Consider the following 15474-nt stretch of genomic DNA (forward strand, 5'->3'; position numbering starts at 1 on the left):
GTTATAGTGCCCACATGACTTACAGTACAGTACAGGGTTTGGCTATAGTGCCCACATGACTTACAGTACAGTACAGGGTTTGGTTATAGTGCCCACATGACTTACAGTACAGTACAGGGTTTGGTTATAGTGCCCATGACATGACTTACAGTACAGTACAGGGTTTGGTTATATGCCCACATGACTTACAGTACAGTACAGGGTTTGCTATAGAGCCCACATGACTTACAGTACAGTACAGTACAGGGTTTGCTATAGAGCCCACATGACTTACAGTACAGTACATTACAGGGTTTGGTTATAGTGCCCACATGACTACAGTACAGTACAGTACAGTACAGGGTTTGGTTATAGTGTCCACATGACTTACAGTACAGTACAGGGTTTGGTTATAGTGTCCACATGACTTACAGTACAGTACAGGGTTTGGTTATAGAGCCCACATGACTTACAGTACAGTAATACAGGGTTTGGTTATAGAGCCCACATGACTTTACAGTACAGTACAGGGTTTGCTATAGAGCCCACATGACTTACAGTACAGTACATACAGGGTTTGGTTATAGTGTCTTACATGACTTACAGTACAGTACAGGGTTTGGTTATAGTGTCCACATGACTTACAGTACAGTACAGGGTTTGGTATAGAGCCTACATCACTTACAGTACATTACAGGGTTTGTTATAGAGCCCACATGACTTACAGTACAGTACAGGGTTTGTTATAGAGCCCACATGACTTACAGTACAGTACAGGGTTTAAGTTATAGAGCCCCACATGACTTACAGTACAGTACAGGGTTTGCTATAGTGTCCACATGACTTACAGTACAGTACAGGGTTTGGTTATAGTGTCCACATGACTTACAGTACGGTACAGGGTTTGGTTATAGTGCCCACATGACTTACAGTACAGTACAGGGTTTGGTTATAGAGCCCACATGACTTATTACAGTACAGTACAGGGTTTGGTTATAGAGTCCACATGACTTACAGTACAGTACAGGGTTTGGTTATAGTGTCCACATGACTTCAGTACAGTACAGGGTTTGGTTATAGAGCCCACATGACTTACAGTACAGTACAGGGTTTGGTTATAGTGCCCACATGACTTACAGTACAGTACAGGGTTTGGTATAGTGCCCACATGACTTACAGTACAGTACAGGGTTTTGGTTATAGTGCCCACATGACTTACAGTACAGTACAGGGTTTGGTTATAGTGCCCACATGACTTACAGTACAGTACAGGGTTTGGTTATAGTGCCCACATGACTTACAGTACGGTACAGGGTTTGGTTATAGAGCCCACGTGACTTACAGTACAGTACAGGGTTTGGTTATAGAGCCCACATGACTTACAGTACAGTACAGGGTTTGGTTATAGAGCCCACATGACTTACAGTACAGTACAGGGTTTGGTTATAGTGTCCACATGACTTACAGTACAGTACAGGGTTTGGTTATAGAGCCCACATGACTTACAGTACAGTACAGGGTTTGGTTATAGTGCCCACATGACTTACAGTACAGTACAGGGTTTGGTTATAGTGCCCACATGACTTACAGTACAGTACAGGGTTTGGTTATAGTGCCCACATGACTTACAGTACAGTACAGGGTTTGGTTATAGAGCCCACATGACTTACAGTACAGTACAGGGTTTGGTTATAGAGCCCACATGACTTACAGTACAGGGTTTGGTTATAGTGTCCACATGACTTACAGTACAGGGTTTGGTTATAGAGCCCACATGACTTACAGTACAGTACAGGGTTTGGTTAAAGAGCCCACATGACTTACAGTACAGTACAGGGTTTGGTTATAGAGCCCACATGACTTACAGTACAGGGTTTGGTTATAATGTCCACATGACTTACAGTACAGTACAGTACAGGGTTTGGTTATAGAGCCCACATGACTTACAGTACAGGGTTTGGTTATAGTGCCCACATGACTTACAGTACAGTACAGGGTTTGGTTATAGTGTCCACATGACTTACAGTACAGTACAGGGTTTGGTTATAGAGCCCACATGACTTACAGTACAGTACAGTTTACATACAGCCTACAGTTACAGTACAGTACAGGGTTTGGTTATAGAGCCCACATGACTTACAGTACAGTACAGACAGTACAGTACAGTACAGTACAGGGTTTGGTTATAGAGCCCACATGACTTACAGTACAGTACAGGGTTTGGTTATAGTGTCCACATGACTTACAGTGACAGGGTTTTATAGTACAGTACAGTACAGGGTTTGGTTATAGTGCCCACATGACTTACAGCACAGTACAGGGTTTGGTTATAGAGCCCACATGACTTACAGTACAGTACAGTACAGGGTTTGGTTATAGTGCCCACATGACTTACAGTACAGTACAGGGTTTGGTTATAGAGCCCACATGACTTACAGTACAGTACAGGGTTTGGTTATAGAGCCCATGACTTACAGTACAGTACAGAACAGGGTTTGATTATAGAGCCCACATGACTTAAAGTACAGTACAGTACAGTACAGGGTTTGGTTATAGAGCCCACATGACTTACAGTACAGTACAGTACAGGGTTTGGTTATAGTGTCCACATGACTTACAGTATAGTACAGGGTTTGGTTATAGTGTCCACATGACTTACAGTACAGTACAGGGTTTGGTTATAGAGCCCATGACAGTACAGTACAGTACAGGGTTTGGTTATAGAGCCCACATGACTTACAGTACAGTACAGTACAGGGTTTGGTTATAGAGCCCACATGACTTACAGTACAGTACAGTACAGGGTTTGGTTATAGAGCCCACATGACTTACAGTACAGTACAGGGTTTGGTTATAGTGTCCTTACAGTACAGTACTTGAGCCCACAGTACAGTACAGGGTTTGGTTATAGAGCCCACATGACTTACAGTACATTACAGTACAGGGTTTGGTTATAGAGCCCACATGACTTACAGTACAGTACAGGGTTTGGTTATAGAGCCCACATGACTTACAGTACAGTACAGGGTTTGGTTATAGAGCCCATGACTTTACAGTACAGTACAGTACAGGGTTTGGTTATAGAGCCCACATGACTTACAGTACAGTACATGGTTTGGTTATAGTGTCCACACGACTTACAGTACTGGTACAGGGTTTGGTTATAGAGCCCACGTGACTTACAGTACAGTACAGGGTTTGGTTATAGAGCCCACATGACAGTACAGTACAGTACAGTACAGGGTTTGGTTATAGAGCCCACATGACTTACAGTACAGTACAGGGTTTGGTTATAGTGTCCACATGACTTACAGTACAGTACAGGGTTTGGTTATAGAGCCCACATGACTTACAGTACAGTACAGGGTTTGGTTATAGAGCCCACATGACTTACAGTACAGTACAGGGTTTGACTTACAGTATAGTGCCCACATGACTTACAGTACAGTACAGGGTTTGGTTATAGAGCCCACAGGATGACTTACAGTACAGTACAGGGTTTGGTTATAGTGCCCACATGACTTACAGTACAGTACAGGGTTTGGTTATAGAGCCCACATGACTTACAGTACAGTACAGTACAGGGTTTGTTATAGAGCCCACGTGACTTACAGTACAGTACAGTTATAGTGTCCACATGACTTACAGTACAGTACAGGGTTTTGGTTATAGAGCCCACATGACTTACAGTTACAGGGTTTGGTTATACAGCACAGTACAGGGTTTGGTTATAGTGTCCACATGACTACAGTACAGTACAGTACAGGGTTTGGTTATAGAGCCCACATGACTTACAGTACAGTACAGGGTTTGGTTATAGAGCCCACATGACTTACAGTTACAGTACAGTACAGGGTTTGGTTATAGTGCCCACATGACTTACAGTACAGTACAGGGTTTGGTTATAGTGCCCACATGACTTACAGTACAGTACAGGGTTTGGTTATAGAGCCCACATGACTTACAGTACAGTACAGTACAGTACAGGGTTTGGTTATAGTGTCCACATGACTTACAGTACAGTACAGGGTTTGGCTATAGAGCCCACATGACTTACAGTACAGTACAGTACAGGGTTTGGTTATAGAGCCCACATGACTTACAGTACAGTACATTACAGGGTTTGGTTATAGTGTCCACATGACTTACAGTACAGTACAGTACAGTACAGGGTTTGGTTATAGTGCCCACATGACTTACAGTACAGTACAGGGTTTGGTTATAGTGCCCACATGACTTACAGTACAGTACAGGGTTTGGTTATAGAGCCCACATGACTTACAGTACAGTACAGTACAGGGTTTGGTTATAGAGCCCACATGACTTACAGTACAGTACAGTACAGGGTTTGGTTATAGAGCCCACATGACTTACAGTACAGTACAGTACAGGGTTTGGTTATAGAGCCCACATGACTTACAGTACAGTACAGTACAGGGTTTGGTTATAGTGTCCACATGACTTACAGTACAGTACAGGGTTTGGTTATAGAGCCCACATGACTTACAGTACAGTACAGGGTTTGGTTATAGAGCCCACATGACTTACAGTACAGTACAGGGTTTGGTTATAGAGCCCACATGACTTACAGTACAGTACAGGGTTTGGTTATAGATCCACATGACTTACAGTACAGTACAGGGTTTGGTTATAGTGCCCACATGACTTACAGTACAGTACAGGGTTTGGTTATAGTGCCCACATGACTTACAGTACAGTACAGGGTTTGGTTATAGTGCCCACATGACTTACAGTACAGGGTTTGGTTATAGAGCCCACATGACTTACAGTACAGTACAGTACAGGGTTTGGTTATAGTGTCCACATGACTTACAGTACAGTACAGGGTTTGGTTATAGAGCCCACATGACTTACAGTACAGTACAGTACAGGGTTTGGTTATAGAGCCCACATGACTTACAGTACAGTACATTACAGGGTTTGGTTATAGTGTCCACATGACTTACAGTACAGTACAGTACAGTACAGTACAGTACAGTACAGTACAGTACAGTACAGTACAGTACAGTACAGGGTTTGGTTATAGTGCCCACATGACTTACAGTATAGTACAGGGTTTGGTTATAGTGCCCACATGACTTACAGTACAGTACAGGGTTTGGTTATAGAGCCCACATGACTTACAGTACAGTACAGTACAGGGTTTGGTTATAGAGCCCACATGACTTACAGTACAGTACAGTACAGGGTTTGGTTATAGAGCCCACATGACTTACAGTACAGTACAGTACAGGGTTTGGTTATAGTGTCCACATGACTTACAGTACAGTACAGGGTTTGGTTATAGTGTCCACATGACTTACAGTACAGTACAGGGTTTGGTTATAGAGCCCACATGACTTACAGTACAGTACAGGGTTTGGTTATAGAGCCCACATGACTTACAGTACAGTACAGGGTTTGGTTATAGTGTCCACATGACTTACAGTACAGTACAGGGTTTGGTTATAGAGCCCACATGACTTACAGTACAGTACAGGGTTTGGTTATAGTGTCCACATGACTTACAGTACAGTACAGGGTTTGGTTATAGAGCCCACATGACTTACAGTACAGTACAGTACAGGGTTTGGTTATAGAGCCCACATGACTTACAGTACAGTACAGGGTTTGGTTATAGTGTCCACATGACTTACAGTACAGTACAGGGTTTGGTTATAGAGCCCACATGACTTACAGTACAGTACAGTACAGGGTTTGGTTATAGAGCCCACATGACTTACAGTACAGTACAGTACAGTACAGGGTTTGGTTATAGAGCCCACATGACTTACAGTACAGTACAGGGTTTGGTTATAGTGTCCACATGACTTACAGTACAGTACAGGGTTTGGTTATAGTGTCCACATGACTTACAGTACAGTACAGGGTTTGGTTATAGAGCCCACATGACTTACAGTACAGTACAGGGTTTGGTTATAGAGCCCACATGACTTACAGTACAGTACAGGGTTTGGTTATAGAGCCCACATGACTTACAGTACAGTACAGGGTTTTGGTTATAGAGCCCACATGACTTACAGTACAGTACAGGGTTTGGTTATAGTGTCCACATGACTTACAGTACAGTACAGGGTTTGGTTATAGAGCCCACGTGACTTACAGTACAGTACAGGGTTTGGTTATAGAGCCCACATGACTTACAGTACAGTACAGGGTTTGGTTATAGAGCCCACATGACTTACAGTACAGTACAGGGTTTGGTTATAGTGCCCACATGACTTACAGTACAGTACAGGGTTTGGTTATAGAGCCCACATGACTTACAGTACAGTACAGGGTTTGGTTATAGTGCCCACATGACTTACAGTACAGTACAGGGTTTGGTTATAGTGCCCACATGACTTACAGTACAGTACAGGGTTTGGTTATAGAGCCCACATGACTTACAGTACAGTACAGTACAGGGTTTGGTTATAGAGCCCACATGACTTACAGTACAGTACAGTACAGGGTTTGGTTATAGAGCCCACATGACTTACAGTACAGTACAGGGTTTGGTTATAGTGCCCACATGACTTACAGTACAGTACAGGGTTTGGTTATAGTGCCCACATGACTTACAGTACAGTACAGGGTTTGGTTATAGAGCCCACATGACTTACAGTACAGTACAGTACAGGGTTTGGTTATAGAGCCCACATGACTTACAGTACAGTACAGTACAGGGTTTGGTTATAGTGTCCACATGACTTACAGTACAGTACAGTACAGTACAGGGTTTGGTTATAGTGCCCACATGACTTACAGTACAGTACAGTACAGGGTTTGGTTATAGTGTCCACATGACTTACAGTACAGTACAGGGTTTGGTTATAGTGTCCACATGACTTACAGTACAGTACAGGGTTTGGTTATAGAGCCCACATGACTTACAGTACAGTACAGGGTTTGGTTATAGAGCCCACATGACTTACAGTACAGTACAGGGTTTGGTTATAGTGTCCACATGACTTACAGTACAGTACAGGGTTTGGTTATAGAGCCCACATGACTTACAGTACAGTACAGGGTTTGGTTATAGTGTCCACATGACTTACAGTACAGTACAGGGTTTGGTTATAGAGCCCACATGACTTACAGTACAGTACAGTACAGGGTTTGGTTATAGAGCCCACATGACTTACAGTACAGTACAGTACAGTACAGGGTTTGGTTATAGAGCCCACATGACTTACAGTACAGTACAGTACAGGGTTTGGTTATAGTGTCCACATGACTTACAGTACAGTACAGGGTTTGGTTATAGAGCCCACATGACTTACAGTACAGTACAGGGTTTGGTTATAGAGCCCACGTAACTTACAGTACAGTACAGGGTTTGGTTATAGAGCCCACATGACTTACAGTACAGTACATGGTTTGGTTATAGTGTCCACATGACTTACAGTACAGTACAGGGTTTGGTTATAGAGCCCACGTGACTTACAGTACAGTACAGGGTTTGGTTATAGAGCCCACATGACTTACAGTACAGTACAGGGTTTGGTTATAGAGCCCACATGACTTACAGTACAGTACAGGGTTTGGTTATAGTGTCCACATGACTTACAGTACAGTACAGGGTTTGGTTATAGAGCCCACATGACTTACAGTACAGTACAGGGTTTGGTTATAGTGCCCACATGACTTACAGTACAGTACAGGGTTTGGTTATAGTGCCCACATGACTTACAGTACAGTACAGGGTTTGTTATAGTGCCCACATGACTTACAGTACAGTACAGGGTTTGGTTATAGTGCCCACATGACTTACAGTACAGTACAGGGTTTGGTTATAGTGCCCACATGACTTACAGTACAGTACAGGGTTTGGTTATAGAGCCCACATGACTTACAGTACAGTACAGGGTTTGGTTATAGAGCCCACATGACTTACAGTACAGTACAGTACAGGGTTTGGTTATAGAGCCCACATGACTTACAGTACAGTACAGGGTTTGGTTATAGTGTCCACATGACTTACAGTACAGTACAGGGTTTGGTTATAGAGCCCACATGACTTACAGTACAGTACAGGGTTTGGTTATAGTGCCCACATGACTTACAGTACAGTACAGGGTTTGGTTATAGTGCCCACATGACTTACAGTACAGTACAGGGTTTGGTTATAGTGCCCACATGACTTACAGTACAGTACAGGGTTTGGTTATATTGTCCACATGACTTACAGTACAGTACAGGGTTTGGTTATAGTGCCCACATGACTTACAGTACAGTACAGTACAGGGTTTGGTTATAGTGCCCACATGACTTACAGTACAGTACAGGGTTTGGTTATAGAGCCCACATGACTTACAGTACAGTACAGTACAGGGTTTGGCTATAGAGCCCACATGACTTACAGTACAGTACAGTACAGGGTTTGGTTATAGAGCCCACATTACTTACAGTACAGTACAGTACAGTACAGGGTTTGGTTATAGTGCCCACATGACTTACAGTACAGTACAGTACAGTACAGGGTTTGGTTATAGTGATGTTGGTGAGTTTCTCATCTTTCCATAACAGGGTCATAATACAGTAGTTTTGTCGTCCAAAAACCATTACAGACAGTTTTACACCAGTTTTACACCACCTTTCACCGCAGGAGCGGAAGTGCGACATCGGTTGACTGAGATGCATTTGAACAATGCAACAGAAATGTATATCTGAAACTGACAGCTTTTCATGGATACTTTCATCATGTTCCAATTAGATGTCTGCGGAGGTGCGGACGTCGACTCTGGTGGGTGTTTATTGTAACCTTAAGAAGGTATGAAATGTCTACCAAACAAGTTACAACTGTATGCCAACCCAACTGTTCGTTGGGCGTTATTCACAACTGTCTTGAGGGAGATCAATTATATTCACATAAATTACGTCTGGATTTCTTTTACGTTGTCTTAATTCTAGACCCAGGACCGTTTCATACCTACCTACTCCTCTCAATACCCAACAATACCCACAATACCCAACAATACCCACAATACCCAACAACACCCACAATACCCAACAATACCCAATAATAACCACAATACCTATAATATCCACAATACCCAACAATACCCAACAACACCCAACAATACCCAACAATACCCAACAATACCCAACAACACCCAATAATACCCAACAATACCCAACAATACCCAACAATACCCAACAACACCCAACAATACCCAACAATACCCAACAATACCCAACAACACCCAATAATACCCAACAATACCCAACAATACCCAACAACACCCAACAATACCCAACAATACCCAACAATACCCAACAATACCCAACAATACCCAACAATACCCAACAATACCCACAATACCCAACAATACCCAACAACACCAACAACACCCAACAATACCCAACAATACCCAACAATACCCAACAACACCCAACAACACCCAACAATACCCAACAATACCCAACAATACCCAACAATACCCAACAACACCCAACAATACCCAACAATACCCAAGAAACCCAACAATACCCAACAATACCCAACAATACCCAACAATACCCAACAACACCCAACAATACCCAACAATACCCAACAATACCCAATAATAACCACAATACCTATAATATCCACAATACCCAACAATACCCAACAACACTCCAACAATACCCAACAATACCCAACAATACCCAATAATAACCACAATACCTATAATATCCACAATACCCAACAATACCCAACAACACCCAACAATACCCACAATACCCAACAATACCCCAACACCCAACAATACCCAACAATACCCAACAATACCCAATAATAACCACAATACCTATAATATCCACAATACCCAACAATACCCAACAACACCCAACAACACCCAACAACACCCAACAATACCCAATAACCAATACCTATAATATCCACAATACCAACAATACCCAACAACACCCAACAATAATATAATAATATATGCCATTTAGCAGACGCTTTTATCAAAGCGACTTACAGTCATGTGTGCATACAACGTATGGGTGGTCCGGGAATCGAACCCACTACAACAATACTGAGCCACAGAAGGACCATACCCACAATACCCAACAATACCCAACAACACCCAACAATACCCAATAATAACCACAATACCTATAATATCCACAATACCCAACAATACCCAACAACACCCAACAATACCCAACAATACCCAACAACACCCAACAATACCCAACAATACCCAATAATAACCACAATACCTATAATATCCACAATACCCAACAATACCCAACAATACCCAACAACACCCAACAACACCCAACAATACCCAATAATAACCACAATACCCAATAATAACCACAATACCTATAATATCCACAATACCCAACAATACCCAACAACACCCAACAATACCCAACAATACCCAACAATACCCAATAATAACCACAATACCTATAATATCCACAATACCCAACAATACCCAACAACACCCAACAATACCCACAATACCCAACAATACCCAACAACACCCAACAATACCCAACAATACCCAATAATACCCACAATACCCAACAATACCCACAATACCGAACAATACCTACAATACCCAACAATACCCAACAATACCCACAATACCCAACAATACCCAACAATACCCACAATACAAAACAATACCTACAATACCCAATAATACCCAACAATACCCACAATACCCAACAATACCCACAATACCCAACAATACCTACAATACCCAATAATACCCAACAATACCCACAATACCCAACAATACCCACAATACCCAACAATACCCAACAATACCCACAATACCCAACAATACCTACAATACCCAATAATACCCAACAATACCCACAATACCCAACAATACCCACAATACCCAACAATACCCAACAATACCCACAATACCCAACAATACCCACAATACCCAACAATACCTACAATACCCAACAATACCCACAATGCCCAACAATACCCACAATACCCAACAATACCCACAATACCCAACAATACCCACAATGCCCAACAATACCCACAATACCCAACAATACCCACAATACCCAACAATACCCAATAATAACCACAATACCTGTAATACCCTACAATACCCAACAATACCCAACAATACCCACAATACCCACAATACCTACAATACCAACAATACCTACAATACCCACAATACCCAACAATACCCAATAATACCCAATAATACCCACAATACCCACAATACCCACAATACCCAACAACACCCAACAATACCCCATCAACACTCAATAATACCCAATAATACCCACAATACCTACAATATACACAATACCCAACAACACCCAATAATACCCACAATACCCACAATACCCACAATACCCACAATACCTACAATACACAACAATACCCACAATACCCAATAATACCCACAATATCCAACAACACCCCGAAATACCCAATAATACCCACAATACCCACAATACCTACAATACCAACAATACCTACAATACCCACAATACCCAACAATACCCAATAATACCCAATAATACCCACAATACCCACAATACCCACAATACCCAACAACACCCAACAATACCCCATCAACACTCAATAATACCCAATAATACCCACAATACCTACAATATACACAATACCCAACAACACCCAATAATACCCACAATACCCACAATACCCACAATACCTACAATACACAACAATACCCACAATACCCAATAATACCCACAATACCCAACAAAACCCAACAATACCCAACAATACCCAACAATACCCACATTACCCAACAATTCCCACATTACCCAACAATACCAACAATACCCACAATACCCAACAACACCCAATAATACCCACAATACCCACATTACCTAACAATACCCACATTACCCAACAATACCAACAATACCCACATTACCCAACAATACCCAACAACACCCAACAATACCCAACAATACCCACATTACCCAACAATACCCACATTACCCAACAATACCAACAATACCCACATTACCCAACAATACCCACATTACCCAACAATACCCACATTACCCAACAATACCAACAATACCCACATTACCCAACAACACCCAATAATACCCAACAATACCCACATTACCCAACAATACCCACATTACCCAACAATACCAACAATACCCAACAATACCAACAATAACCAACAATACCCACAATACCCAACAACACCCAATAATACCCACAATACCCAACAATACCCAACAATACCCAACAATACCCAACAATACCCACAATACCCACAATACCCAATAATACCCACAATACCCAACAAAACCCAACAATACCCAACAATACCCAACAATACCCACAATACCCACAATACCCAATAATACCCACAATACCCAATAATACCCACAATACCCAACAAAACCCAACAATACCCAACAATACCCACAATACCCAACAACACCCAATAATACCCACAATACCCAACAATACCCAACAATACACAACAATACCAACAATACCCAACAAAACCCTAAAATACCAACAATACCTAACAATACCCAACAATACCCAACAATACCCAACAATACCAACAATACCCAACAAAACCCTAAAATACCAACAATACCTAACAATACCCAACAATACCCAACAATACCCAACAATACCAACAATACCCAACAAAACCCTAAAATACCAACAATACCTAACAATACCCACAATACCCAACTCTAAGTCTATATTAGAGGAGCTGAGAACAGAACGGAGCACAGCCAGTCATGTCTGTGGGAAGACAATTTAATGAGGATGGGACGATGTCTGAGTTTCGAAAATGCAGGTTTTGTCTAGTTTTGTATCCCAGGTCTAGCTCTGTTCAAAGGGAATGGAAAAAGGAGACGAGGAGGAGACTGAAGGAAGGGTGCCGTTGGGGAGAAGAACAACAACACTCAGACAGACAGAGGATCTGACATAGAGGACTTCATAGTGCTATCTCCTTAACAAGTCATACACACACACACACACACACACAACACACAACACACACCACACAACACACACACACACACACACACACACACACACACACACACACACACACACACACACACACACACACACACACACACACACACACACACACACACACACACACACACACACACACACACACACACACACACACACACACACACACACAACACACAACACACACACACACACACACAAACACACACACACAAACACACAACACACAACACACACACACAACACACACACACAACACACACAACACACACACACACACACACAGGCGGACGAAAAAATACAAGAGCTGTGTTCGAATAACCATATTCACATACTGTATACGACATACTATATACTGTTGGTTCCATTTAGTATACTGTAAATTAACAGTTTCCTTTCAGTTGAGCGTACTGGCTCTTCGCCTGTCTACCCGGAAGTTGATGCTGTTGCTATGCAACCTCTTACTAGCTAGTTAGCATAACAAATTACTAGTTAGACATTTTACAACTTCGGGTGTGTTCTTCAAGTCAATCTGGAGTGCCAGAGTGCCAGAGTGCCAGAGTACCAGAGTGCCAGAGTACCAGAGTGCCAGAGTGCCAGAGTGCCAGAGTACCAGAGTGCCAGAGTGCCAGTGTGTCAGAGTGCCAGAGTGCCAGAGTGCCAGAGTGCCAGAGTGCCAGAGTGCCAGTGTGCCAGAGTGCCAGAGTGCCACGCCCATTTCCTGAAGAATTGCATTATTGTCCCTAAAGTATGGAAATGATGTCTTCTGCATATATGTGGTCCTTCTGTAGCACAGTTGGTAGAGCATGGCGCTTGTAACGCCAGGGTAGTGGGTTCGATTCCCGGGACCACCCATACGTAGAATGTATGCACACATGACTGTAAGTCACTATGGATAAAAGCGTCCGCTAAATGGCATATATTATATTATTATTATTATATTATATACTTCCTTTTTTTGTGGTTGTTGTTGAGAATTTAGTATGACATCCGGCAACTTTTGGCATGTTAACATTATCGATACTATGACCAATAAGCAAACTATATACTCAATTCACGTCACAAATAGTGCAGTTAATGTGAGTATTCGAAAAACAGCTAAGAGCTCTATGACAAAACATAGACAATGTGGTGCTATTTTAACTATAAATACATCACAGTAGTATCATTCCTCCCCCCGCTCGCCCACCCCTCCATATCACACACAGACCGCCCCTCCGCCCACTTACTGGTGAAGGTGATGTTGAACCCTCGTTCTGTGTAGGTGTGGTCAGTCAGGAACTCTAGGCGTGCCACATGGGCACTGGTGGTGATGGGAGCTGGCAGCACGTCACCAGAGAACGTACCCAGGATGGGAGACTCAGCCTGGGGTAGCGAGAGAGAGAGAGAGAGAGAGAGAGAGAGAGAGAGAGAGAGAGAGAGAGAGAGAGAGAGAGAGAGAGAGAGAGAGAGAGAGAGAGAGAGAGAGAGAGAGAGAGAGAGAGAGAGAGAGAGAGAGAGAGAGAGAGAGAGAGAGAGAGAGAGAGAGAGAGAGACAGAGAGAGACAGAGAGAGAGAGACAGAGAGAGAGACAGAGAGAGAGACAGAGAGAGACAGAGAGAGAGAGAGAGAGAGACAGAGAGAGAGAGAGAGAGAGAGAGAGAGAGACAGAGAGACAGAGAGAGAGAGACAGAGAGAGACAGAGAGAGAGACAGAGAGAGAGAGAGAGAGAGAGAGAGAGAAAAAGATAGAGACAGAGAGAGAGAGAGAGAGAGAGAGAATTAGATATGAGTGAAGATATGAAATAATAACACCAATCAAACATTTGATTGAAATAATGATCTTTTATTGGACCTTGATAGTCAGTTAAGAACACATTCTTATTTTCAATGACAGCCACAGTGGGTTAACTGCCTTGTTCAGGGGCAGAACGACATAGTTTTACCTTGTCAGCTCAGGGATTCAATCTTGCAACCTTTCGGTTCACTAGTCCAATGTCCTAACCACTAGGCTACCTGCCCCCCTCTAACCACTAGGCTACCTGCCCCCCTCTAACCACTAGGCTACCTGCCCCCCTCTAACCACTAGGCTACCTGCCCCCCTCTAACCACTAGGCTACCTGCCCCCCTCTAACCACTAGGCTACCTGCCCCCCTCTAACCACTAGGCTACCTGACTCCCTCTAACCACTAGGCTACCTGCCCCCCTCTAACCACTAGGCTACCTGCCCCCTCTAACCACTAGGCTACCTGAACCACTAGGCTTGCCCCCTCTAACCACTTACCTGACTCCCTCTAACCACAGGCTACCTGCCCCTCTAACCACTAGGCTACCTGCCCCCTCTAACCACTAGGCTACCTGCCCCCTCTAACCACTAGGCTACCTGCCCCCTCTAACCACTAGGCTACCTGACTCCCTCTAACCACTAGGCTACCTGCCCCCTCTAACCGCTAGGCTACCTGCCCCCTCTAACCACTAGGCTACCTGCCCCCTCTAACCACTAGGCTACCTGCCCCCCTCTAACCACTAGGCTACCTG

General features: G+C 43.1%; 1 protein-coding gene across 1 annotated transcript in view; it reads right to left on the reverse strand.

The window, feature by feature from the left end:
* The window catches only part of LOC118378371 (CUB and sushi domain-containing protein 1-like), a 926375-nt gene that overhangs the window by 474790 nt on the left and 436111 nt on the right, over positions 1-15474 (reverse strand). The window contains 1 exon segment of the mRNA XM_052471760.1: positions 14188-14323. Within this exon segment, the coding sequence (XP_052327720.1) occupies positions 14188-14323 (136 nt within the window).

Source organism: Oncorhynchus keta, chromosome 19, assembly GCF_023373465.1.
Source record: "Oncorhynchus keta strain PuntledgeMale-10-30-2019 chromosome 19, Oket_V2, whole genome shotgun sequence".
Classification (NCBI taxonomy): Eukaryota; Metazoa; Chordata; class Actinopteri; order Salmoniformes; family Salmonidae; genus Oncorhynchus; species Oncorhynchus keta.